Genomic DNA, 27582 nt, shown 5'->3' with positions numbered 1-27582 from the left:
AAGGTTAAATCCAGTAATTAGAACATCGGATATTACTAACTCCAGAAGAACTTTATCTGCAACAGGAATAGGGCACAATAAAGTGTTCTGGTAAAGAATAAAATGGGTAACAAGACATCTACATTATCTAAAAACGATTTAACGAGTTTGAAGCAATCGACATATTTCGATCGTAGGGAGATTCAACAATGGCACAAGGGTTTTCTACGGGACTGCCCAAATGGACAGTTAACCAGAGAAGAGTTCATTAAAATATACAAGCAGTTTTTCCCCTTTGGATCACCGGATGAGTTTGCCACGCATGTGTTCAGTGTGTTTGATAGAGATAATAATGGGTCTATTGACTTCAAAGAATTCATAACGGCATTGAGTACCACTTCTAGAGGTTCACTTGAGGAGAAGTTAGTTTGGGCATTCCAGTTGTATGACTTGAACCACGACGGCGTGATTACATACCAGGAAATGTTGACCATAGTATCAAGTATCTATAAAATGATTGGAAATATGGTAAAACTCAGCGATGATGAGGCTACACCAGAACTTAGGGTTGAAAAGATATTCAGACTGATGGACAAAGACAAGGATGGCCAAATTACACTAGATGAATTTAGGGACGGATCGAAAATCGATCCCTCAATCGTCGGTGCGCTTAATCTATATGACGGGTTGGTGTGACCTGGTAGGCGAATAAATTTGTAATCAATTAAGTTCTAATACGTTTTCTATTATTTAAAGCTAGGCTTTAAACACATCTAATTGTTATTCGAACAAAAATCCATTTGTAATATCACATATACATCATTATATTACTTTACGTAATCTCATTTACAGGATAATAAAACGTTACCTAAAATATCTATTCATATACGTTCAGCAGTCCATATGGCTACCCTACAAACACCCTTAATCCCTTCCGTTAATAACATATATGGGACTGCCTTGTGAGAATCATAATCGATAGCAGTTTGTAAATGCTCCAATTCTTCATCGCGAAATTCCTTAATTGTAGATTGCAAATTTTTTAATTCTACAGATTGTCCTTTTTCTTTACCATCCTCAGTCTCCAATTCATACTGATTACTTAAAACACGTAACTGGTCATTGTAATGCCCACCAATAACCGTTTCAACAGCTTCCGTACATGCCATTGCAGCTTCTGGCGACAGAATGGCCGTTCCTGAACCCATGACAAAAGCTCCAAGTTTCCATAATGGGGTCAAAAGTGATGGTCTAACGCGCCTTTTGAATTGCAAATCATTAAATGTGTTGTGATGGTGAATTTCTTGGTCCCACATATGTTGTAATACTGGCTTCAAATGCGGATATCTATTCGCAAGAACAAAATACTGACCTGCATATATATAGTTTGCACCAAGTTCACCAGCCTGGTCCACTCTAACAACTCTATCCAGATATGCAAGTTGTGCCTCAGACATAGGCTTGAATTTTGTCAAAGGTTTAGGCTCTTCATCCGGGTGGGCAACTTCTTTTGCACTGTGTTTCTTCCCTAGATTTGACAAAACAGAGAAGTGTCTATTTGGCTTCAACGCTCTAGCGCTTGAACGAATCATTGTTATCATCCAAGTCAGTTGTATGTTTCTCAAAAGTGGTGGATTTAATGTATGTTGATGGTTTAGGAAAACTATGGTAAGAATGGCTGAATCAGCACTGTTAATTGGAATGTGGAGTGCATTTTTAGGTTTTGGCATATTTTACATACAGAACTAACCTGATGGGATTTTTTTTTTTTTTTCAACCATAAAATTACCCGATCTTGTGTTAGTTATTCAAGAGCAGTATTAAAGCATTATCAAACATATCGATTAATACTCCGGGGAAAAGAAGAAGAAGAAAGAGTGACTCTAATCAGTATTTATTATTAGCACAGAGGCCGTTTAAAAAGTTTATTACTGACAAAAAAATTTTGAAGAAATTTATTATCGGAAGTAAACCCAGTTTGTAAGCTTATATAACATTAATTTTATTAATTTTCCCTATTTTCGTGTACTATTGAAGGATTGTTAGTTGTATGGAAGAACAGACTTCTAACGTACAGGTATTGCTAATAGTTTATTTTTGTAGCATGAAGACAAATATTTGAAGCAGTGTTCAAAAATGCCATAACGTTGCAACTTTTACTATGGTATTTCCCCCCCCCCCCCCCTATCTATTGATAGGATAATGACGATTTCAAAGGTGCATCAGAGAATATGCTAACGATCTGACACCCGATATCAAAGGGAACAGAGTCTGTGTCACGGCATTGGCCAACCATTTTAGGGGAATTTTCATTACCACCTAAATTGACATCCCAAGCCAAGTGATTAAAACGTCGCACTTGGACATCTTTCACGTACAACCATTTGATTTGAAATAGATTTGGAAAGGTGTATGAATGGGTATGCGTTTCCCATATATTGGAGCGAGGATCATTCTGAATAAGATCCGAGCACATTTCTGCCATGCCACAAAATTTTCCAGATTTATTGACGGAGAATAACAAAAATATTTTGGCTCCAGGGCGCAGAGACTGATATTCTTTTTGTAGTTTCTTGTTCCCTCTTCGGGTGGATGACCATACCTGATGCTGAACTGCAAGCGAAACATTACGCTCATTAAAAGACTTTATAACAAAAAACTTTGAATGTTGTGGAATATTAAATCCATTAAAACCGTTGAATTCCAAGTTCAAACTATAGTCCTTTTGAGAAGAAATTGCCTCTACCACACTAGACGCCGTAGATATAAAACTGTCCATATTTGATATCAGACTCCCAACAAAGCTTGAACCACTTGTATCATTGAAGTCATCGTTTATAGCGTCTTCGGGAGACATTTTTTCTTTATCAAAAAGCGTTGAGTCTGACCAAGCAATGACCTTGGCGGCTGTTTCATCTTCAAAATCAAATCTCGACGAAGCATTCAGCAAAACCAAATCTGTCCATAAATCAAATTGGGTATTTGTCATCTTGAATTTCAATCAAAGGAACTCTGCAGGTTTTCTTTATGCTAGGTCACCTATAGCTTCTTTAACTATTTAGCGCTATGAAGTGGTTGAACCCTTTAAGGTTGCCAGTTTCTCTTGAAACCCTTTTCAATTCGGCATCTTTTTCAACTTTTTTGATATTGGAAAAAGGCTACAAAAATATGAAAACAAATGATAAAAGACCATACACAACAACGATGCATATATCAAACAACACTAACAGCAAAGTATGAAAACATCAAACCATATGGTCTGTTCATTAGAAAGATATTTTTATGAGTGAATATACCGGTGATTACGTTGTAAACGAACTCCTGAGACGTGTTGAGGCAGGTAAAAAAAAGAACACAAACCTGAATAATCCCAACAATACCGAAAAGACCCTTCTAGGATGCCTTTTCATTGACGCCATTGACAAACTGTTAACAGAAGCAAAACTTCAAGCTGAAAAAGATGGAACTAGGACTATATCTATTGAAAATTTAAGGGAAGCAGAGGAAATACTGCTAAGTATGGCAAGAGATGAAGAAGGCTGAAGAAACTTACCTTTGTTCCATTGTCTACATACAGGTTAACTATTAATATATACAAGCTGTAAGAATGCCAGATGGAGTTACTCAAAAGACGTGATTTGGGTAACGCAATGATTCCACCATCAGTACTGCATTTTTTGGGTCAGATTTATTAAACACAAATAGACCTTGTAATTGGGCTGTGGATATTGGAATATCCAGTTGAATGGCTTTTTGGACAAATTGTTCACACAATTCAGTTTCTTCCGGATAGAATCTCAAAAACATTTGTCTAATTTGATATTCTGTTGCATTCCCTACGAAAGCTTTGTAGTCGATTCTTCCGGGTCTCATTACTGCCGGATCAAGCTTTTCAGGGTGGTTTGTAGTCATAAAGGTGATGATTTCTTCACTTGAAGCTACACCGTCTAGTGCATTTAATAGACCACTAAATGTGACACCATTCACATAACCCTCCTCGTTCTTGTTTCTTTTAACAAATGCCGCGTCTATATCTTCTAAAAGCATTATGCTTCTTTCTGGTAAATTGTTCATTAGGTAATTTAGTCTGTCGTCTGTGAGATTAGGATCTGCAAGATTCATGATACAGATATTGTAATCTAATTCACCAGCTAAAGCTTGGATAAAAGAAGTCTTTCCGCTCCCTGGAGGACCATACAGTAAGTAACCTCTTCTGTATGGGATACCCCGGTCGTAGTACCATTTCCCATTTTGCAAAAAGTCTTTCACATCCCTCAATATGCCTTCTTTCAAACCTTTATCAAGAATAACACTTTTCAAGTTTCTCTTTGCCTTTGGTTGCCCGAATGGTCTCCATTCGTTAGCCCACGAAGTATATATCACTGTCTTACCCGTTTGAGCTTTTACAGCAAGTTCTTTGGCCTCCATCAATAGCTCCTGAAATAAATGCCTATCCCTATAGAGAGTAGTCAACTTCACAGTTTCAAATGGTGTACCATTAGAGAAATTTGCAATTTGGCCTGATCTTTCTCTAGTGATGAGCATGAATGCACCTTTGTATCTAATTAAATGGTTACCGACACCTGGTACAAAGTTCATTTGAGTACTCACAGATCCGTTATTATGCTGTAGAAAGTTAGTCTCTACAGAGAGATGTCTTGAAGACCTCTGTGGGTACTTCGACATCCATTGAAGAAACCACAAATATGATTTGTCTTTGCTTGGAATTTCAAGATCCACTATTAATTGACGATACGCTAACCTACTTGTTGATATGATACCTTTTCTCAACAAAGCTAGAGATGTACCTAAGATCATCAATCCACCACCAGCGGCAAAGTACGGATTGCCTTCTATAAACTGGTTGAACAACCCTTTAGCCATTGACGAAACAGAGCCATCTGAATCTTTCTTTATTTTTTCAAAGTCTATTGGTGGTAGTCCACTTCCTGCATTGGTTGCCATACTTTTAGTTCACCAAGTATATCTACAATGGTCTCTTTGTCCACATAAGATGTTTCGCAAATAGAATACCGAGAATTATGTTGGACTGCTGCTCACAATTCCACGTCAGTAATTCTTGACAGAATAGAATGAATGTCTTCAAATTTTAAGTATTTTTTTTTTTTTTTATATATATTTTCTATTATAAATCTATCAAGGTAAAAGAAGAGCATCGAAGTGCTTTCAAGAAAAGGTGAACCTGCTAATAGTATATATACCAGCATTTTCAAGCCCAGAAACTAACATATTAATGAAATTCAGAGCAAGGGGTCAAGAGTAGAGCCATCGGATTTCACCAATCTCCAATTTGGTAATTTGTACTCGACTGCTTTTGGTGCAAATTCAGGGTATTTTTCCTCAACGGTCTTGATGACTTCGTTAAACATAACTTCGTAACCCTTTCCGCTGAAATGTAACCCATCACAAAGTAGGGACTTCCAATCGTCTTGTTTCTTGAAGGCCTCGTGAAGGTTAACAAAGGCAACTTCTTGAGCATTAGCTATTTCCTGTGCAGCCTCGCTGTATTGAGCAAACAATTCATTAGAACGGACGTATCCCTTGTCAACCTCTGCGCCATGCGATGGGTACCATTTATCAACGTCATATAGGGCAGGACCTATTACCACCACTTTAATTCCGTTCTTCTTAAACATTTCTATTAATTTCTTGGTGTTTTCTTTATATTCAGGTAAAGGTACATGTTGGTGTTCATGTTGGCAAGCGTCATTAGAACCAAAGAACAATGTAGCAATAGCTACGTTATTCTCTTGTTCCAAAATCTTTGGTAAAAGCTTTAACGCCCAACGGGAGTTGAATCCACTAAAGCCTCTTTGAACAATATCAAGCTTTCTCGTGTATGCATTGACCATTGCCGCACCAAAAGAGAATTCGTCTTTTCCTTCAACATTGCTCATTCTTGTGTTGAAAGAAAACTCAGTGATCGAATCACCGAACAATAAAAACTTCTTGTAAACCAATGCCATTCTTATCTTTGCCTTAGTTGCCGTGTACTGTCAGTATATGTGTGTTTAAAACTGTGAACCTTAAAGTTTGATCTGAAATGAAGAATCCGTTTTATTAAAATTCCGGTTGAATCTCTTTTTATATATATATTTACGTCAATCAGTTCGAAAAACTATCAATGACGTCTTTGATATAGTAAGAGCGACACCTCAAGACTGTTACCCTCAATATACGTATTATAAACACGTTTGGTAAGCGTTATTCGGTTAGTATCTTCAACAGAGATATAGGTGAGTTCAATGTGGCTATTACGGCGAGGTTCAGAAATGGCCTAGTCTTACCAGGTCCCGGTCCATGCCCATATTCTTTTCGTTATGTATTGTTTGATTTTTATTCAGTTTATTATTATACATTTATGATTCTTTTTGAAGTGTTTTAGTTAGAAGTAGAAGAATGTCAACTATTTACGAATATCATCATCGTCATCATGATGGACCCCGCACAAGGGTAAGCGGAATACCTCGCCGTGCCAGACGTACAATCACCGAGGAAGTCAGCTATTATCTATTACCAAAGTAATCATGGTACGCAGATGCATTTCTATTATTGGATCAGGGCCATCAGGGTTTTACACTGCCCATCATTTGCTACAAAACGCTAAGGTTCCATTGGAAGTGACTATATGGGAGAAACTCCCAGTACCCTTTGGTCTTTCTAGATATGGTGTAGCACCTGACCACCCCAATGTGAAAAACTGTGAAGAGACGTTTACCGATACAGTGAATAAAGTTAGAAATGACAAAGATTCTATACACAAGTTCAATTTTATTGGCAATTGTGAAGTGGGCAAGGACGTTCAGCTTTCCGATTTATTAAAGAAACAAGATGCTGTTGTATTAAGTTACGGTTGTGCAACAGACAATAAACTTGGAATTCCAGGTGAAAATGATACAGATGGTGTTTTCACGAGTAGACAATTCGTCAATTGGTACAATGGTCATCCAGATTTTGCTTTACACCCAAAGTTTATGGACTTTGATTGGAAGAGCGTGAGAAATGTGGGTATTATCGGTAATGGTAACGTCGCTATAGATATAGCAAGATTGCTCTTGAGTAGTACTGTTTCATCAATTTGGGGCTCCACAGATATAAATCCCCTTGCCTTGGAAAAGCTGAGACAAGCACCTATTGAAAATGTGAAGATAATAGCTAGAAGAGACTTCCCTAACAGTAAATTCACAAATAAGGAAATAAGAGAGATGTGGCAACTTGAGAGTTATGGTGTGAAAGGTCATATTGACAGCAAGTTCTTCACACCTGAAAAGTGGAATATGAAAGAACAAGCAAGGACGTTCAAGAGATGCGTTGATCTCTTTTCCGAGTATGTCAAACCTTATGAAGAAAGATCAGCAAAATACAAAAAATTACCACAACCAGAAAACGGTGTATTTACAAAGCACTGGGAGCTTGATTACTTAAAAACTCCATTAGAAATCATTAAAGATGGATCAAGCAACCGCATCAAATCCTTGAAATTGTGCAATAATACTATGTCAGAGTCGAATAGGGTTAATGCTCATCCAGATAAAACCCTTGAGTATAATTTAGACTTACTTATCACATCATTAGGCTACAAAGGATCGCCAATGTCGGGATTTGAAGAGCTCAAAATTAAATTCGACAGGAATAAAATAGCTAATTCCCAAGGGAGAGTACTGGATACTCAAGAAAACACTATTCCAGGCCTTTATGCTACAGGATGGATTGGAAAAGGTGCCGAAGGTGTCATTCTAGCAACAATGACTAATTCTTTTGCGGTGGCTGAAAACATTCTAAAGGACTTACACTCATTACCGCCTAAGACTACCTCAATTCCATCTCTAGAAAACGTCAATTCTACTACATGGGAAGACGCTGAAAAAATACTAAGCTTCGAGGAACAAGAAGGGAAAATGAAAGACAAACCACGTGAAAAATTGCTCACTGTTCAAGAAATGCTTAGAGTAGTTCAGCATTAAATCTCTAGAAATACCACCTTCCTACATGTATATAAAAAGACAGCCCTTCGCGTGTATATTCTGAAATTATCTTCTCCGGAAACTCAAGTAGATAATACTAAGCATCTTAACCCGGACTGCTTTCGATGTACGTAACCAATCAAAACACAGGAAAGAATCACAAGCACGTGACTCATAGTCACTTTTCACGACATGTATTATGGCGCATAATAACAAAGTAGTATTATGCGAGCTTATATTTTCTCTTTACAAAAAGACATCTCTTCACACGAAATATTAGAAGATTACAAGGAAAAACAAATTTTGATGTGAAGTAGTTAATTAGTTTGTATCTAGGCTAACTGAAAGCTACGCTTTGAACCTTCAATATTTTGCTTGATAGGTATTTGATTAGCGGTCTTTCACATCTCAAGAAAAGAACACCAAACCCATACAACATGATTGCTAAGCGTGCCTTGTCTACCTTGATCCCACCAAAGATTGTTTCCGCTAAGGTATGTGTTTCCTCTACTTTTTACTGAGTACCAAGGGACAGTGCAAAATTGTGGGTGTATTATGTAACGAATTCAATCCACTCAAATGTGAAGCTACAATGAACCTGTTTCAATAGAATATTTGAATATTCCTTTGATTTCCAACCCATTGTGATATTGATGTTTAGAGGAGCTTTGATGCAGAGTAATATGAACGACAAGACCCAGAATATTATTTCTACACTACATTAATTACATGAGCGAAAATATTATATCCTCATCCCTTGCACCATCCAACTTTGTTTCATTCCAGAATAATTTTACTAACATAAGAATATGAATACTGTACTGTTTTCATTTATTCGCGATTTATACAGAACTTAGGATCTGCTCCAAATGCTAAGCGTATTTCTAACGTGGTCTCTTTCTACAAGTCCTTGCCACAAGGTAATGCTGCTGAAATCAAGCCATCTGGTTTGATCGGTAGATACAAGGCAAAGTACTTTGATGGTGCTAATGCCTCCGGTAAGCCAATTTTGCACTTAGCTTTGGCTATTTTGACTTTGGGTTACTCTATGGACTACTACTTCCACTTGAGACACCACAAGAATGGCGAACACTAAACGGATAATTGAAACAAGATACCCAATTACATTGGAAACTCTTTTTTTTTCTTCTTTCGTTTATTCGCTTAGTAGGTTTTGTCCCTATATTTGCCCCGATATTCCACCAACTATTCTGCTGTTATATTTTTGAAAGGCAGTTTCGATTGTGCGCTGCTATAATCTACTGTACTCCTACATCTGCATGTATGAGTGTATGTTGATGTGGTTATGTGCTCTTTTTTATTTTTACGAACATTCGAAGCGCAAGGTGTCATTCAAAAACAAGAACACGCATACACCTTTTCTAACGATATGACAATAACTTTTCTCTTAAGAATCATGATATATAAAAAGCAAATGTGAACAGAGTATATAAAAAATTACGGCTTCAGGGCTTCTTTTGATAGCCCTGACTCTGTAAGACGTCTACATATTCTAATTATTTTGAATACAATCAGAATATATTCCTATGCAGGTAAAGACTTAAGAAGGGAAACGAACCGTCTAAATGAAACTTTTTTTTTTTGAATCTAATTAAGTGCGGACCCGGTAGAGCCCAATTATACTACATATTATATGCCTAGCATTTTCTTTCCCGATTTCTATGCACGTATGTGTTTTGAAATTACCGAGATAATGTTCGCCCATGACGTGCGCTCTCTGTAAGCACAAACTCACTTCACCTTTCGCTGATGTACAACACTTGTGAGCCCCTTAGAAAAACCTCTTCGGCATATTTATGCAACGTTCCATTCTCCTCTGTTTCGTAATGCTCTGATACCTGTGATAGGGAGACATTCATAAACCCATCTATCGATTCTAGTTTCCCCTGGTATAATATGCCTGAAAAGAGTTTCACATATACTGGCTTCCCAATGATATTTTCCAAAAAGGTCGCTGAGGCTGTAGTTTTAGTTTCCATTAATAATATCGATTGCTAGTCAGTTTACCTTTGCAATGCTCAGATAGCTCTTATCATTTCATTTACCCATACATAACATAGCTTCCGTCTTATTATACATTGATTATTCGCAGCTTTTCAGTTTTCCATTTTCTTTCTACTTTTCCAATGAAGAGAAAGACTAACTAAAAAAAAATAAAAAAAATTAATACCATGAAAACTACTGAAGAACAAAGTCACGTGATACCAAGTAAATAGTCAATGATCTCCGAGATGCCCCAGGCTGAATAAAATTTGTCTAAAATGGTAACCTAATCTAACCTAACCTAATCTAACCTAACCTAACCTAACAAGCGTCGAAGTACAAAAGTTCCTGATCCACACAACCCAAGTATTCTCTCTTCGTCAAGCAGCGATCACCAGTGCAACGGGCACTGATTACACGTGAAAATGCACGATTTTCTAAAATAAGTAACTAAGTAGCAGATTGTATAGTTTGAATTTACAGAAAGACAAAGAAGACGTATAGTTAGTTAGCTACGTGGTTAGCTAAAAACTGAGGTTCATTCTCCCTTTCTTTATTCATACACGATCCATTCTCGAAGAAGCTAAACAAGAACTCAGATTTGAATGAGTTTAATCTGCTCCTCTGCAAGCAGAATTTTCTCCCTTCTCATCTCACATATCTCTTGCCAATTTTTTTTCCCAATTCGTGTTTAAAAATAGAGATGATGCCCATTCAAATCATTTATTACTATAACTACTATTTAATTTTTGGATTTGGTTTTCCTTCAATGAAAAAGGATCTACACAATTTATCCGAGGCTACAGAGAGAATTTGAATTGAATTACCACTAGTGTAAGTTTCACGAATTTGAAAAAATTCCTTTCGTTAGCTCTTTTTCTTTTCTAGGACGGACCGTTCAGTATACAGATCTCTTTTTACCTAGTTTGGCACAAGTAGAAGTGATATATATCGAATTGCCATCGAAATAACGCTAAGCTTTAAAAGAGTTTCCTGCTGTGAGTTTTTCACTTTGAACGTTATTGTGTGGAGGTGAAGTGAAGTGAAGTTTTAGAATCAGGTCCAGTTGTGCGTTCAATACGCGGGGGAAAAGAGTTCCGTTGACACATTCTCGACATTACTGAAAGGTTTATTTGTGGATCTTCTTTCCATCGAATTGTGAAATACATATAATAATACACGTTTTTCTCAGCTAATTCAAAAGCAGGTACCAGGAACGGGGGGTGAGAGAGAACAAGCAGAGCACAAAAGCACAAGTAATAAAATATAGGCTTTGCTCAGTAAGGAACATGTCAGCGTCTACCCACGAAGCTGTCGAAACGCCAGTATGTGTACGTTGTACTGACCGTATAACTATGGGTCATGCGTACGAATTGGGTGGAAATAGATGGCATACCCACTGCTTTTCATGCTACAAGTGTGACAAACCGTTGAGTTGCGACTCTGATTTCCTAGTTCTGGGAACGAGCGACCTCATATGTTTCGAGTGCTCGGATTCGTGTAAAAGTTGTGGGAAAAAGATTGATGATTTGGCTATTATTCTTGCGTCGTCAAACGAAGCATATTGTTCGGATTGTTTCAAATGTTGCAAATGTGGTGAAAAAATTAAAGATCTTAGGTATGCAAAGACAAAGAAAGGGCTGTTCTGTATAAGTTGTCACGAACGGCTTTTAGCAAGGAGGAAGTATCACGAGGAGAAGAAACGTCGACTTAAGAAAGAACTACCCATCGTACCCAAGGAGCCCGATTCTTCTGCCACCAGTTCTGCAATGGAGTCTGAAACAGCCACTTCTCAGACATCACACACGCTAGACCCTATGATAAAAACTGAGTCCGGTGTCCTCGAGACAACAAACTCTAATCTTGGACAAAATGGCAACTCGACGCCAGAAAGTGACCCATTTTCTGTGCTGTCGCCCTCAAATGCCGCAGATAAACTCGAGTCTGCCAACATTCAGCAGAAACAAACGCCAAACTACGAAGATATCGAGCAACCAAAAGTTTTCACAGCCCCTATAGACTTTTCGAAGAAAGAATCAATCGTGAAATCAAGCTCTAACAGTGTTATTGCCCAATTCCTCGATGATGAGTACCACAACGACAACGTAAGTGTAACAACAACAGAACACAAACATTCTTCGTCACAATTAGATAAAATTTTACAAAACACGTTGGACAACTCGGAAGAAGATACCCTACAAATATCATCCAATGATATAGCATCCCTATCATACAACAACTCTAACCCTGACATACCTGAAATTAATCCTCATAGAACACCTGTACGGTCTTCCGAGAGGTCACCCCCTCTTGCGATCCCAAATTCCAAATCGCCTGATGGTCATCGTAACGCTATTATATTTGACGCAGAATCTCCAGAAAATGAAGTTGTGTATGCTACGAAAGAGAACCACCTTAACACACCAAATCGTAGAAATACCAGTGCGGGGGATGAATCATTTTTGCACACCCCTAATTCTTCAGGCAATGATCATAAACCAGCTGGATTGGGAATCTCTACCCCAAGGTCATTACAAAAGTTCAAACTCAATGGCTCGTTGGCAATCATATCTCCAAGAAGCGAAGTGGTGAAGAACACGAGTACAGTTGGAATTCCATATGATTCAACAGAGGAACGTCCATCATCGCATAATAGCGATATGGCTCATACAGTTAATAATTCAGCTCCTGATCATCACCGTAGGACATCTAGCGGTGCTAAGAACATCACAAGATCATTGTCATTCAGATCCAAAAACATCATATCCACCTTCAGAAATAAAGCGAAATCCAGTGTCTCACCTGGAAGACCATTAGATAAAGACTTTGATACACATTCCGGTTGGGGAGTAAGCGCTTCTCATCCTTCTATAGAGGAGTCATTATCATCTCAAACTGCTCATCAACCACGGAGAAGAGTATCTGGTAGAGGCCAAAGTGACAGTACTATATATTCACCATTTTCAAATGATTCCACCCAACAAAGCCAAAACCAAGGCCAGGGTCACATAAGGTCACAAAGTGGTAGTAATAAGGTATCAATGTTCAGAACTCCACCATTAGGATCCATAGATAGTGGAAGATATACCCGAAATAAATCGCTAAGCATAGATGCGAATCAAACTTTATTAGCAGAAGATGAAAAAGGTACTGATGGTGGTGATACGGGTGACTACACCCCAGTTGCGAAAGAGTTTTTTGAAAAGGATCTAGCTTCGGCTAGCTTGCAACTAAGGAAATTAAATATGGAGATAAAGGAATTACAATTAACAAAGGCTCAGTTAAACGCTGATATTGAAAAGTTAAAGTCCAGCAAAGAGTCATTAACTATCGAGGTGGAGAAATTAAAGAACGAGAAAAAAGGATTGAGATCAGGGACAACTTCCCAGGAATCATTCCAGGATGATGCATACTATACTGATTACCATGGAAGTAGTGGAAACGGATATAGTCCAACAAAAAATCCGCATTCTGCGACTTCAGCAAGTGCTAGCATAGCAAAACCTAGGTTCTGGAAACTATTTGGCGCTGGGAGCGGAAGCGGTAATGGTAACGGTAATGGGAATGGGTATGGGAATGTTAAACAAGTCACGCCAAACTCTTCAAAATCAATTGAAATCAGTGCTCCTATGCTTCAAAATCCAAACGAGTTTGATGATATGAAACTTCTTCCAATTCAGAACTCTACCTCTAGCGACTCTGGGACAAGAAATAGCGCCTCTTCCGCCATGTCAGAAGGTCAAAACCTATACGGATCTACATTGTCAGCAAGATGTAATTATGAGAGAAGAGACGTTCCTTTAATTATCACAACATGTATTGATTATATTGAGTCTGACGAGGAGCACATGAAAACAGAGGGTATATACAGAAAGTCTGGCAGCCAAATTGTTATCGAACAATTTGAAAAGATGTTTGCGGACGAAGAAAAAGTTGACTTCGTAAAAATTAACGCAGATGTGCATGCGGTAACTAGTGTGTTGAAACGGTATTTGCGTAAGTTACCTAATCCTATCCTAAGTTATCAATGCTATGAGGCCTTGATTAATTTGGTTCGCGATAACAATCTTTTAATTGAATATCCTCTGTCGAAAAGTACTAAACCTTCAACCCTTTATCATAATACTGTTGAGAGACTGGTGGGGATCATGCAAACATTACCAGTACAAAATCTAATAGTTTTGAGACTTCTCTGTCAACACTTAGATCAGATAATAAAGTATCAGGATGATAACTTAATGACTTTGCATAACTTGGCCCTTGTGTTCGCACCTGGTCTCATCAAGGATTATTCTGGAGAAAAGGACATTGTAGACATGAAGGAACGTAACTATTTGATTGGCTTTATCCTCCAAAACTATAGAGACATCTTCTCGATGATATTACAACAAAGGACAGAATAGTAAGATAAAGAGTGGATAAACATTTAACAAATACCCTAATTTGGAACCAAAAAAGAAAAAGAGTCATGAATATATATATATAGATGTACTTTATATTGGATATGTCGGACAACAGCACCTTTAAATGTCCGCATATATACCAAATAAACAAATGTTTTAGAATGTAACTATTAATGGGTTTTCATAATCATAATCATAAAGAATCATTTCATAAACCTGGCTTTAAACGCTCAATGTATATCTTTCAATTCCGGAGCAGCGTACATCTCCAACCGCCTATTGCCAACTCTTAGTAAATGTTCAATGGTACTAAAATCCTTTCTGGAAAGTGATCTATACTTATCAAACTCTCGTCTGATATAGGTAATAAAATGGGGTCTATTCTCAATCGGCTTCTTATGGGCAGTACGAATGCATTGTCTGTATAAGTGCACTACCTCTTTCTGTAAACCACTAAGTCTGCGTGCCATGATTATACACTAATGCGTGTCTTCAAAGTCCCCGTTATAATGACAGATTAAGGATGTTGTTGAACAGGTGACCCACATTAGGTACCCCAAACATTACTAAATCATAAAGCTCTCTCAAAACCAAAATTTAGTAATATTGCATCGTTTTTCATTTCCAAAGGAAAATCTACCGCAAGCCAGGGTTCGTTCTGAAAGAGTGAAATGATGAAAAATTCAGAAAAAGAAAAGCGCTCCAAGATCAATATTGAGTATGTACACCGTTACAATGCCGGAGCCGTATTTTCATTTTTGCAAGAATTGATTGAACAATAAAACGTAATTATAGAAATATATGGCTTTAGCGCGATATTATGCCAAGAACTTGTAGTGAAAGAAAGCAAATAAAAAACAAACAAAAGACAGAAGAAGGAAAGCTGGTTCAATCTTTCAAATGAACTTTGAAGCAGAGGCTAGGGGGTAACTTAGTAATCAGTTTTACTTAGATCCAATAGGTTAGTCTTTGGCACAACTTAATATCCTACACAATACCGTATTATCCTCAAACGTATCTTTGGAGGAAAAATATTTATCGTTATTATTAAAATAATAATGTATACGTATACGAGCACCTTGAGAACCCTGAATCAATTATTCGAGAAGCATCCGTCGGCTATTAAAAACTTACATGCTAAATGAATGGTACGGCTAGTATTCTTGAAAAAGTTATATATTAATGCATAAAAAAAAAAATGAAAACAGCTCATCGCATATTACATAACACCGCTAAACGTGTAGACACTTTGTTTAGAACGAAACAGATAAGATCTCACATCAAGTGCCACTGTTGTATATTAGTCTGCTATAAGAGACTGCTCTAAGGTCTCATGGCAGGCAATCTATTACCATTTTGGTGTTGTTTTTCAATAATTGCCTTAATTTGTTTGGCACGCGCTAGCGATATTAGTGCGACTTTTAACGAATATACTCCTGTGGTACCTGAAGTACCAGTAGAGCATATAAATATCCGGGTTGATTCGAACCTATACGCTGGAATCGTATTAACAATATGGTATATTGTCGTCATACTGCTTGGATACAGCGGATGGATTGAGATTGAACGGAAGTTCTCTTCGGAAAAAGAGTTGCCCAAGGAGGAGTTGCAGGAACTGGAGCCCGTTACAATTATTCGCCCATGTAAGGGTGTTGATACCGAAATGATGACATGTTTAGAATCATGTGTAAAACAAGATTTCCCAAAAGATCGATTCGAAGTTATATTTTGTGTGGAGAATAACAAGGATCCAAGCATTGAGATTATTCAGCAAATAATAGCAAAGCATCCTGACCACCAATTGAGTCTATTAATTGGAGACATGGACTACTTCGGACCGAATCCCAAGATCAACAATCTATCCAAGGGTTACCGAATGGCAAAATATGATATTATATGGGTTCTAGATTCTAACGTGTGGTGTTCACCGGGAACACTAGCAAGAAGCGCTATGAGTCTCCAGAAATCGCTGGACAATGGGAGACGGACAAACAAGCCCGTTGTTCTTACACATCATGTACCACTAGGCACTAGTATTGACAATCAGTCATACAGCGGTCTGTTGGATGAAATGTTTTTGTTTTCAAGTCATGCCAAATTTTATGTTGCATTTAACTATGTGAGTATAGCTCCGTGTGTCAACGGTAAGAGCAACCTTTACAGGAGGTCGCATCTGGAGAAAGCTGTTCGGATGATAGGCGATGGAACTAGACGTAGTAATATGTTTGCCAACAATGAAATAAAGAGATTAGCTCACAGAACAATGAGTAAAGGGACCGATCCCCAATGCGTTCCGAATCGCGTTACCAAGGTTACATTCGATGCCAAAGCGGACGAATTAAAAAAAGAAGAAATAGAGGGTGCAGATCAAGGGAAGTACCATGCCATTGAATTTTTCAGTACCTATATTGGTGAAGATAATATGATTGGCACGGCGCTATGGGACATGTTACGTGGAAGAACTGGTATGACAGGTGATGTTGTAATACAGCCGTTCAAGTTCAATCGTGCAGAAGACACATGGCACAGCTACATCGCAAGGAGGATCCGGTGGTTGAGAGTACGTAAGTATATGGTACTTGCTGCTACACTACTGGAACCAACAACAGAAAGCATTGTAATTGGCTTGATGGGATCCACGGGATTAAAAAATCTGTTCCAATTAAGTCTATCCACGGCGCTAAAAATTTTCGTTTGTCACATGACACTGTGGTGTATTTCCGACTGGATACAGTACCGAACTTTATCCAAAAACACGGTAACTGACAATGCCGTGAAAGAAAATGACAGATTTTCGTATCCACATTTTACTCCGGGACTGCATCCCAGAACATTTCCCGAATGGATTGGCATTTGGTGTTTAAGGGAGCTACTGGCATTGCCGATATGGATCAAAGCAATGTGTGGTTCTGTCATTCAGTGGAGGAACAGGCCCTTTAGGATCAAACCTGACTTGACGGCGGAAGAGCTGTAGCGTAGCATTGCAAATTAACCCCGTTTATTTTTAAACTGGAACTAAGACGGAAAAATATTACAAAACTAAGAAAACAAAAAACATAATAAAGAAAGAATTTACACTACAGGTAGACCTCCAGTTATAGCAGTCGATCCTCACTCTGTCTACCGGACATTGTTCAAGAAAAATTCAACAAAAAATACACCTATGTCATTATGCTTTTCAAATAGAAAAACACGTAAGTCGAAGTGTATAGAAACACTTCGACACACATACATACATACATACATACATATACATGCGCATTATAGAAACTTACGTTACCAGAATATTTTCATGCAAACCACACGTTACCGGCGAAGTGCCCTTCGAAAATGTAGAGCACACACTGGCTGACTGGTGGTATTCCACTTCTCGAAATAGCAAGCAAGCAAGCATCTATGTATGTATGTATGTAGGCGAAGAGACCTAAGTGTAAGTAGTGTGTTTGTTCCCATTGGACTTCCGCTGATGAGTGGCTGGCACATATTTAGTATACGTCAGAGTCGCCCGGGCCCAGAGCGTACATCCGCCTTGCGGCAATTGGAAGAGCAGTGTCTTCTGAGCGCGTGTTGTCCCAATTAGGGAATTGCGGAACACAGTAGTAAACCCCCATTACTGAGCCAACCGAGAGTAAAGCCCATCCACCCATACGCAGTTTAGCTTCTTCAGTGTTTTCGGTCTTGAGCTCGGTGTTCTGCGGTAATTAAGGATAGAAAGGAAAAGTCCACCGAGAACACAGGAAATGCAGTAGAACGAAGAAAAAAAATTGAAGTAAAAAATAGTAATAACAGAAAAAATACTGGAAGAAAAATGACGCCGAAAACAAAAGCCATAAAGAACATGTAGCAGGAGAAATCAGCTGCATGTCCAAACGCACGCCCACCGAACCTCCTAATTTTCCCTCCGACCCCTTCGTCCCCGTCACAAACTTTCTTTTTTTTTTTTTTTTTTTTTTTGTTCTGGTATATGTGTACGTGTATGTTTATGAAACAACCAAGGCTCGGCTTTGAACGGAGAGTAAGGGTGCCAAGCTATCTCTGCAGGAACTAAATTTAAGTGAGATCGAAACACAATATTCAGCCTCCCGTAAATGCTAGACGTTGTCTAGGTTTTTGTCTTTTCCGCGCACGCGCGCAAGCGCTATTCTGTTGCCGTTGGTCAACGAATGACCAATGCCTCGTCAATGCCCGAATATAGCAACCCATCGAAGGAACTCTAAAAAAATGAAAAAAAAGTAAAATAATGGTGGGGCAGGTATCTTGGGAAAAGCGTTCCTCTAGTCGGGGTTTGAACTTCCGAGCGCGGCCTTCTGTAGCGTCAGATATCACACGAAGAGCGGCTATTGTAAACATACTACATGTTGATCCCGTGGACACCAGCTTGCTGCATTGATTCCGTCATGCAACTTCTCTTGCGTCTAATCCGTCTTTTCCCCTTCTATGTAGACAGTTATAGGAAAGAGGAAAAAAAATCTGGCCAGAATGTACAAAATCTCAGGTGAAAGTCTTCCACGGAACGAGATACCGTCTACAGTAATAAGGGGAAAGAGGGGAATGGGAATGGGAATGGGCGCGCGGGCGATAGAGTTTGGCGCCTCAGCATTCAGTTTTTGCCACACATCGCATTGTAGCCGTTATGTTATGGTGATAGTCACAGCCTTGCCTGGCCTCTATAATTATTATGTAGTAATACTAAGTTGGGTCTTTAGTTGAATCCTTTTGTTGAAACACAAAGTGTCACTCAACCTTGGGCTGGGCAGTGGCTTTAATACGCCCACGCACGCGCGCATACCCAATTGTAAACAGAAGACAATGCAATGCACCCCCCCTTCCAATTTACACACAGTTAAAGCCAGTCGTCCCTGTGTCTGTTCCCATTCCTATGTAGAATCGGCCGGAAAGACTCAGTCTTCCTTTTCCACAACCCTTTTTGCCTTCGGCTCTGAGATTCCAAAACACTAAAAAAAAAAAAAATACAGCAACAAGAACAAGAAAAAACAAGGAAAAATCCCATAGTGCCTGCAATAATAATACAGTAACTGAATATTTTGAGAAAAACTTGAGACTATTATTATTGTTCGAGATCTTCGACTTTTAAAGCCTATATTATATTAATTCCCGCCCACTTAACCAGTAGCCTTTTCTAATACCGAAAATCTTGGCGCACTACACAGGAACACGGCCTCTATCGGGTTTGCCCAAATCGTAACTGCAGACCTTCGAAGTCTCAAAGCCTGACTAACTGACCAGGCCTCTGTGATTGTTGTTGTTGTAGTTGTTTTCCTGTATAATACCATTAACCTTAACGGATGTAGCGTAGATAAGGGTTCTTTGCACCAGGCTGGGCCGTAGACTGGCACGGATCCGCTCCCCACAGAAAAACTAAGTCTATTCCTTTTTTTCCTCCCTCCCCCCCCCTCCATTCCGCCATGCTACCAGGCAAAGGAAAGAAAAAGAAAACAAGTATATTTCTGTTCCGGATGCGTACGTTTCTAGATAACATTACGTGCAGTGTGCGCTACGTACAACTCACTACGTGCATATACTACGTGCAGGTACTACGTGCAGGTACTACGTGCAGCGCTGGAGACTCTATATTGTTGGATCTTCATTCTGGCCCAATTTTATCATTTTTTTAGACCTACTTCTGGATTGCTAAGGCGGAATATATAGCCAAGATACATGGTAGTTACTCCAAGGCGTTTGTTTAATGTCGCCATTATCGATCGACTCATATTTAGAACTATTTAATTGTTTAGTTAATTCTTCTTTTTTTTTTTTTTTTTTTCCACAGCCCTGGGCATTGTAAGGTTGTGGCTAGTAGATTAATTAATCACATTTGTTAGTGTACTTCCAATATTTATTGGAATACCATTTTGCTTTGTTACAATTGAACCTGATCGACTATATATCTGGATCGGTATTTGTATTAGCTGGATCTAGGATATCATTCAAGGAAATATCATAAGATAGAACGAGACACGCGCAGAAAGTCCTGGTGGTTCGTTCGTTCGTTCAGTTGAATTTGTAGATATAGATATACCTACATGATCTGGTGGTGTTCTCTATTTAATATACAGCATTTCGGGGTTTCTTTGCAATTGAACTAATTAAGAAAACACAGTATTCTGATCATCTCCAGGCATTTACACGCGTACACACACAGTGAAAGAGAATCCATACACTGATTTTTGATTCTCCAGGTTTTATTTTATTGCAATTTACTTTACTTTTGTTCGTTTGCTTGTTTGTTTGTTCCCACTCTGTATCATTACACTATCGTACACGTTATTCAACGCTGTTCGATCTGAAGTTGTCATAAATTACGTTACACCAAAACTTTCGTACCAGATCCTTTCAATTGATACATATCCATAAGGGCTAAAATAAAGGCTTCCTCTTCTCCAAGTTAAAGGGCATAAACGAAATAGGAATACAATACTACTGGAATTGTAGTAGTACTAAAAAAAAAAAAGGAAAAGGAAAGGAACAAAAAAAATAGGGAACACTGGTTACTAGAATATCAATCGATCGCCAAATGACCGATTCCATCGACGATGTTATGGATAAAACAGGCAGTATTTATAATAAGAAGAGAAGGGTAGCGAAAAGAGCTTGTTTGGCATGCAGGGAAAAGAAGATCAAATGCGATGGTGAAATGCACCCTGGTCCCGATGGTGGACCCGGAAGGTGTACAAATTGCGCAAACACTGGGGGCACATGCGTCTTTGTTGCTAGCAATAGAGGGGGTAGAAGGGTTTTTGGTAAAATGAAACACCAGCAACAGCGACAAAACTCTCCTACATCAACATCTTCCTACTCGAGAAGGGACTCCGGTCACAATAGCTCGGTTAGTAGTAATGCATCCTTTACGGCCCCAAATACAGTGGTGAGTAGTAGTGCTCCAAAGCTCGTTAACTCGTCGACTTTGAATGCATCTGGTGAAAATCCTGCAAGTCCAGCACCCAATAGTGCTACTACTACGAATAATAATAATAATAATAATAATAATAATAATAACAATAATAGTAATAATAATAATATTAATACATCGCCTTCAGCCAGCATTCAATCCATACCTACCCCTACTAGTCATATCCTACCATTTCCGCCTCTTGAAAAAAATGGACAGTTCATCATTGAACGACGTGCGCTTGGTGCAAACCCAGCTATAAATTCAAAAGATGATTCTGGTAATCAAAATGAATATTATAAAAACCCTCTCAATAATTATGGAATTCCAAAGCAAGTTCAATACCATGGTATTTCAATGCCAGGTTTTATGTTGCCTGTCAACAATGCAGAAAATAACAACATGTATCAGAATGCAGTACCAGGACAAAAATTGTATGATGGTGTCCATATCCACACAATTTACAACCAATATCCACCAATGACGTCATTTCTACCAATTCAACATGCTGGAAATGTGAATAATGTGAGTAGTGTCGGAGTAATGCAGAATAGAAATTATGGTCCGAATCCAAACATGTCTGCAATCCCCTTAGTTAATCCGACTGTTAATCTTCAAAATGGACAACATAATAGCGCATCGCCTATACAAATGGGTAACTGGGTAAGCCCAGTTGGCCCTAGGAACAGAGGAAATTCTATATCCATACCAAGTCCCAACACCCAGGGTGATTTGAAAGATGATAACGCTGTGGCGGATCCTCATACGAAGAAAATTTCAGAAAATACCAATACTATCCCAAAAGATCATGTCGTTACAGAGAAATCAGATGGTTCTTCTAACGAACTTTCCCCCGTTGCAAATATTGTTCAAGAATCATCAACTGTAACACACCCTTCTTTGATCAAAGTAGCATCGCCTCTTTCGGATCGACAATCCGAGAAGTATTGTTCGGCATCAAATCCATCCCAAGAAGAACAACAATTTCATGTTATTCATGATTCAATGATTCATGCAAGACATTTTCCCAATTTCCCTTCAGTTTCTACCGCTCTTGTTCTAGTAGACTTATTTTACGATTATGTTCATTCCAAAATTAATATTCTACAGCCGAAAGAAGAGCAAATATACGTCGTGATCTCAAGAATGGATATCAGTTTAACTTATGCCATATTTTTATGCGCAATGCCCTATATTCATATGCAAAAGAAAAATGACAAGCGAAAGGTAGAATCACTTCCAACACCTAAAGAGTGCCTCAGAATTATATCTGAAAACTGGGAAGACTTGGATTATTTACAGTCTTTACAGACTCTTAACATATTGGTGTACTATTTCACTTGCATCAAAATAGATAAAATATCTGTCACAGCTTACCTTGATAAGCTAATAAAAACAATAGCTTACAGTAATGTGGTTAGTGAATATCGTACTTGTTCGGATCTAGCTGAATTGTTTGAAATCTCCACAATAAAAACTTTGGTACAGAGCAGGCTTCTTCTAATGAACCTCTGGGTAGGATTTTCCCAACTGTGTCATGTAAGGTTCTTTTTCATGGATCATAACTTACTTCATGATTCTCTGAACTTATTGTGTTCAACTGATGAAAGATTAGAAAATCGTATCTTGCCATTCGGCTTGCTAATTTTCTTTTGGTATAGAAAAAATAAGCAGCAAGATTTCCCAGATGAAATTCCAGCATTGGCAAAATCTAGTGAAGATACTAAAAAGCTATTTTTGCTTCACTTAAAGGACTTAGAGGATAATTTTACCCCTGATGCAATGTCGTCATCTCTATACCATTTCTACTTATGCAAAATATTCCATGATTGGAGAAATAAAAAGCTAAGCAACTTTACGGCTTTGAATAAAGTGGATACACTAGAAACATCAGTTCAGGGTAAACTTTTTGAATTGAAAAATGACAAAACAGTAATGCTAATTAATTGGGATGTTTTGAACACATTGTCTATCTCAGAGAGTGTGAAGTTAACATTGAGGGATACTCCACCAACGCTCGAAATTTTGCATTTTGATGTGTTTGCACCTGAAATAAAATTCATTGAAATTTCAGAATTGGATGCTGCAGTCGCAAAAAAGATTCCTCTCTTTGAAGCTTTCTATGTAATGCAATGTTTCCAAAGTTTACTTCAGGTTTTGGATATTGTTGCTTTAATCGAAATAGCTCTCGGAAAGCTTCCTGTTTGCACATCTGGTGTGCAACAAGTTCGTTATGTCACGATGTCTTTATTTGAAAAATACTCTAATGACAATAAACAGGGGAACGTATTGGGAGATGATAGTGCTGGTGTGCAGACGGATAAACTAGATGATGACACTTCAAGATCATTGCAAGAGTGCGATTTGGATTTTAATGAAAGAAAGGTACAATTATGGATGAAGTACCCTACAGTTTTTTATGGTCTCGTAAGATTTGCCCTTCCAAAGTTATTAAATTACATTGTTTTTTTCAAATTTATGAAGTTTGTGCCATTTGATAATAAATGCGCTTTGGTATATGCTAATAAATCACTTCTCCTTGATGAAGGGCAATTTAATTTAAAAAACTTGCTGGCAAGAGCGAAGGATACTATGTACTTCGGTGGTGCAAATTTATCTGATAGTGAACTTTTATCGAAGTTAGTTTCTACTCTCGAACTTGCTTATTTGAAAGAGAAATTAAATGTTTTAATAGAGTTTACTAAAAATGTCAGTTCCGTCATGGATTCGAAGGAGCAAATCCACAAAAATCTTCAAGATTTAGAGCAATATATCAGTGATATTCTGGGTTTTGCCTTTTAGAATAATTCGCAAACTTGTATTATATATATAGTAATTTTAGTAAGTCGTGTAATGACAGCATCTATTAAGGAATGAATAACGATTGATCTTAAGAACTAATATTATGTATAGCCTATCAAGGCGCTTCTTGTTGGAGATAGTTGAATACTTATTTCCTCAAATATTCTTGGTATCCGATATTTTCAATCTTTTCGGCCTTAGTCAAGACCTCTTCCTCTTGTTTCATTAGGAATTTTTGCATCTTTACAAAGTAACTAGAATCATAAGCACCAAGAATTCTAATAGCTAGTAAAGCAGCGTTGGTACTATTGTTGATTGCAACAGTAGCAACTGGTATACCTCTTGGCATTTGGACGATAGAATGCAAAGAATCAACACCATCCAAACATGATCCCTTGACAGGAACACCGATAACAGGTAGTGGTGTCATGGCTGCAACCATACCTGGCAAATGAGCGGCACCTCCTGCACCAGCAATGATCGCCTTTATACCACGGTTACCTGCTTCGATAGCGAACTTGGACATTCTGTGAGGAGTTCTATGGGCCGAAACGATAGTAACCTCGTATGGGACGTTAAAGTCATTGAGAATATCGCAGGCTTTAGACATGACAGGAAGATCGGAATCGGATCCCATAATAACGCTAACTAATGGTTTCGAAGAAGTACCAGGAACGGCAGATTTGCTAGCTTCGCTGTTTTTATAAGTTTCTTCACCGTACTGGATGAAATTTAACTTACGTTCGCATTCAACCATTGAAGAACCAATAATGTTAATATGACCCATTTTTCTTTTTGGTCTTGATTCCTTACCGTATAAGTACACAGATGCACCCGGCGTATTTAGTGCTCTTTCACAGATTTTTAGTTCATTATTCTTCACTTCGTTATCTCCTAATATGTTCAACATAATAGCGTTAGTGTTAGTTGTGGACAAGGAAGTGAATTCTTTTGGCATAGGCAAATTTAATATAGATCTGATATGGGCTTCGAATTGAGAGGTGACGCATGCGTCGATGGTATAATGGCCGGAATTATGTGGTCTTGGCGCGATCTCGTTAATCAATAACTCCCCGTCTTCTAAGTAGAACATCTCTACACCGAAAATACCAGCACCTGGGAATGCTGCAACTGCTTGTTCAGCCAACAACTTTGCTTTCAATTGCACTGAGTCTGGAACTCTAGCTGGGGCGTAACAGGTGTGACAGATGTTATCTTTGTGGATGGTCTCTACCGTCGAATAAGAAAACACTGCATTTTCTGGGGATCTTACTACCATCACTGCTAGTTCCTTTACGAATGGTGCCCATTTTTCTGCGTATAGCGGGCGATCTTTTAACACACTGAGTGCTTCTGGAATTGAGTCCTTAGACTTGACTACAAAATTTCCTCTGCCATCATAAGCAAGGGTTCTGGATTTCAGCATAAATGGATATCCAAATTGAGAGCCGACCTCAGCCAAGGATTTTTCGTCACTTTCGACTGAAACAGATTCAGCAACGCTAATATTGTTCTTGATCAAGTATTGCTTTTGAGTGAACTTATCTTGAATTAAGGCAATTGTTTCTGGGTCTGGATATATCTTCAAGTTTGGATGGTCGATTTGGACCTGCTTAAGAGTTGGGACATCGACATGCTCAATTTCCACAGTTAAAACATCGCACATGGAAGCGATTTTCTTGATATCTTCTGGTTTTGAAAACGAACCGTTAACATGTTCGGACAAAGCATTGATCTGCTTTGCTGGCGAGTTTTCAGCATCCAATATGATAGTCTTGACGTTCAATCTGTGAGCGGCCTCCACTATCATACGGCCCAATTGGCCACCACCTAAAATACCAACAGTTCTTTGGTCCATGATTAACAAGGTTTATATTGTTGTAGTACTATCACTATATTGATTTTCACCGCTGTGATATGAAGATTGTAACCTACAAATATACGGAATGAATGATATTTTAAAAATCAAGCAAATCTCACTATTTCATGTTACGAATTAAAAATTCTTTATTAATATAATATACCCTTTGCTCATCTATCAATATATTAATTAATCCTATGTAATCATCATCTATAAAGGTTAATTTTTTTTTTTAATAAAAAAAAAAAACACATATTAAATATTATAATATTGACTGTGAAATGTTCAAGCTTTGCTCATCAAGTCAGAAAATTTGAGAGACTGGAAATAAAAAAAAAAAAAAAAAAAAAAAAAAAAGAAGAGGAAAAAAACAGTCACGTGATCTGAAAATCATGACGGCAGCAGGTCCTGAGTACAACCAAACGAAATCCTTTTGGGAACTAACTGACTGTCTATGATGATCCAACGCGTATGAGATACAATGAGGGAAAAAAATTAAAATGGGTACTGAGTACATTCCCCGGAAGGGGGACCACGTCAGATTCGGCGAATCCTAGTGTCTCCGTGAATGTGCCCAGTAGCAGGTGCGAACCGTTTTAGGCAAGCACGGGGGGTGGGAGGGGATAAGTAAGTAGTATCTTGTCTTGTCTTGCCTCTTCTCGTTTGTTTTACATTTTGTTCTCTTTTGCCGGTAATGGTCGGCTATCTTCGGTTATTGTCGGCACGTTTCGGTAGTTTCTTCGCCTTTATACTGGATCTCGGTAATCAACGGAATTGTTCTTAGTATGAGAGAGAGAGAGAAAAAAAAAAGTATATATTACCCGGACACCGACACTTGTCCAACCTAATCCGTCCCCTTGGCAGTTCAAAATCCCCCACATCCGTCCGTACTGCAATGTAGATACAAAAAAGCACGGCGATGCATCATTATTCACTTTCCTTCCAAAATTCCTGGCGTCACATTTTTTCTAATAGGCAAATTTAATTTGCTCTTCTTGACATATTCACCTCCTAACTCAGTCCCTCCGAGCCTCCGTCCTTCTCTAATGGGTACTCTTCATTTAGCCCAGTTGTAACCAGCAGTATGTTAATTCTGTTTCGATTTAACTTTATTTACGCCAATCATAACCCGAACTGTCTGACTTTAGAGAAAACCTTGCATGTGCAATGGCACTTTTTTTTTTCTTTTGCAGAAAAATAAGTAAAACACACACACACTTTCCCGCCATTCTCTCTCAATATTCGATGTAGCAGTAGCGCATTGTTAACAAAAGATCTGAAAGAATCTCTGACAAAAACAAAATAAAACAAAACAAAAAAAAAAAAAAAAAAAGTTCGGTTATTGTATTGTATTGTGTCCTTTGCAGTAGAAAAGGGCATATGGAATTTTTTTGACGTAAAATAGAAACGCTTTTAGCGATGAGACTGCGGCTATTGACGGTAACTTGCATTTCATAGGATTTGTTCTTTCTTAGTCTATTTTACTATGGGTAGATGTTGCCAGAACAGAACAGAACAAGCCCAACTTGACACTTGCTTGAGGAGTAGTACAAATTGATATATAAAGAGGCCATAAAACAACATCTCTTGAATCACAGATGCGTTGTTGTATTTTATTTTACTTCATAGGATATTTAA

The 27582-nt window shown here is 38.2% G+C and overlaps 12 protein-coding genes across 12 annotated transcripts; 6 read left to right on the top strand and 6 right to left on the bottom strand.

The window, feature by feature from the left end:
* Positions 1-102: 102 nt before the first annotated feature.
* On the top strand, positions 103-675 carry FRQ1 (frequenin; the record flags this gene model as incomplete). Its single annotated transcript, XM_022818237.1, has 1 exon — positions 103-675. The coding sequence occupies one exon, from the start codon at positions 103-105 to the stop codon at positions 673-675; it is 573 nt and encodes a 190-aa protein (XP_022674925.1).
* Positions 676-860: 185 nt separating this feature from the next.
* CAT5 (putative monooxygenase CAT5) lies at positions 861-1709 on the bottom strand (the record flags this gene model as incomplete). The annotated part of the gene is made up of 1 exon (XM_022818236.1): positions 861-1709. One exon carries the CDS (start codon positions 1707-1709, stop codon positions 861-863), a length of 849 nt encoding a protein of 282 aa, XP_022674924.1.
* A 458-nt stretch (positions 1710-2167) lies between these two features.
* PHO92 (mRNA-binding phosphate metabolism regulator) lies at positions 2168-2968 on the bottom strand (the record flags this gene model as incomplete). Its single annotated transcript, XM_022818235.1, has 1 exon — positions 2168-2968. The coding sequence occupies one exon, from the start codon at positions 2966-2968 to the stop codon at positions 2168-2170; it is 801 nt and encodes a 266-aa protein (XP_022674923.1).
* A 293-nt stretch (positions 2969-3261) lies between these two features.
* KLMA_20606 (uncharacterized protein) lies at positions 3262-3522 on the top strand (the record flags this gene model as incomplete). Its single annotated transcript, XM_022818234.1, has 1 exon — positions 3262-3522. One exon carries the CDS (start codon positions 3262-3264, stop codon positions 3520-3522), a length of 261 nt encoding a protein of 86 aa, XP_022674922.1.
* An 81-nt stretch (positions 3523-3603) lies between these two features.
* BCS1 (bifunctional AAA family ATPase chaperone/translocase BCS1) lies at positions 3604-4944 on the bottom strand (the record flags this gene model as incomplete). The annotated part of the gene is made up of 1 exon (XM_022818233.1): positions 3604-4944. One exon carries the CDS (start codon positions 4942-4944, stop codon positions 3604-3606), a length of 1341 nt encoding a protein of 446 aa, XP_022674921.1.
* Positions 4945-5240: 296 nt separating this feature from the next.
* Positions 5241-5966, bottom strand: IAH1 (isoamyl acetate-hydrolyzing esterase; the record flags this gene model as incomplete). Its single annotated transcript, XM_022818232.1, has 1 exon — positions 5241-5966. One exon carries the CDS (start codon positions 5964-5966, stop codon positions 5241-5243), a length of 726 nt encoding a protein of 241 aa, XP_022674920.1.
* Positions 5967-6527: 561 nt separating this feature from the next.
* ARH1 (NADPH-adrenodoxin reductase) lies at positions 6528-7964 on the top strand (the record flags this gene model as incomplete). The annotated part of the gene is made up of 1 exon (XM_022818231.1): positions 6528-7964. The coding sequence occupies one exon, from the start codon at positions 6528-6530 to the stop codon at positions 7962-7964; it is 1437 nt and encodes a 478-aa protein (XP_022674919.1).
* A 1757-nt stretch (positions 7965-9721) lies between these two features.
* Positions 9722-9964, bottom strand: LSM6 (U4/U6-U5 snRNP complex subunit LSM6; the record flags this gene model as incomplete). Its single annotated transcript, XM_022818230.1, has 1 exon — positions 9722-9964. The coding sequence occupies one exon, from the start codon at positions 9962-9964 to the stop codon at positions 9722-9724; it is 243 nt and encodes an 80-aa protein (XP_022674918.1).
* A 1293-nt stretch (positions 9965-11257) lies between these two features.
* On the top strand, positions 11258-14371 carry RGA2 (GTPase-activating protein RGA2; the record flags this gene model as incomplete). Its single annotated transcript, XM_022818228.1, has 1 exon — positions 11258-14371. One exon carries the CDS (start codon positions 11258-11260, stop codon positions 14369-14371), a length of 3114 nt encoding a protein of 1037 aa, XP_022674917.1.
* A 1333-nt stretch (positions 14372-15704) lies between these two features.
* On the top strand, positions 15705-17345 carry ugcg-b (glycosyltransferase family protein; the record flags this gene model as incomplete). Its single annotated transcript, XM_022818227.1, has 1 exon — positions 15705-17345. The coding sequence occupies one exon, from the start codon at positions 15705-15707 to the stop codon at positions 17343-17345; it is 1641 nt and encodes a 546-aa protein (XP_022674916.1).
* A 3561-nt stretch (positions 17346-20906) lies between these two features.
* Positions 20907-24083, top strand: KLMA_20599 (GAL4 domain-containing family protein; the record flags this gene model as incomplete). The annotated part of the gene is made up of 1 exon (XM_022818226.1): positions 20907-24083. One exon carries the CDS (start codon positions 20907-20909, stop codon positions 24081-24083), a length of 3177 nt encoding a protein of 1058 aa, XP_022674915.1.
* A 148-nt stretch (positions 24084-24231) lies between these two features.
* ADE2 (phosphoribosylaminoimidazole carboxylase ADE2) lies at positions 24232-25941 on the bottom strand (the record flags this gene model as incomplete). The annotated part of the gene is made up of 1 exon (XM_022818225.1): positions 24232-25941. One exon carries the CDS (start codon positions 25939-25941, stop codon positions 24232-24234), a length of 1710 nt encoding a protein of 569 aa, XP_022674914.1.
* Between the last annotated feature and the right edge of the window lie 1641 nt (positions 25942-27582).

Source organism: Kluyveromyces marxianus, chromosome 2, assembly GCF_001417885.1.
Source record: "Kluyveromyces marxianus DMKU3-1042 DNA, complete genome, chromosome 2".
Classification (NCBI taxonomy): Eukaryota; Fungi; Ascomycota; class Saccharomycetes; order Saccharomycetales; family Saccharomycetaceae; genus Kluyveromyces; species Kluyveromyces marxianus.
The sequence above is the reverse complement of the archived record's forward strand: the minus strand, read 5'-3'. Positions and strand labels throughout refer to the sequence as shown.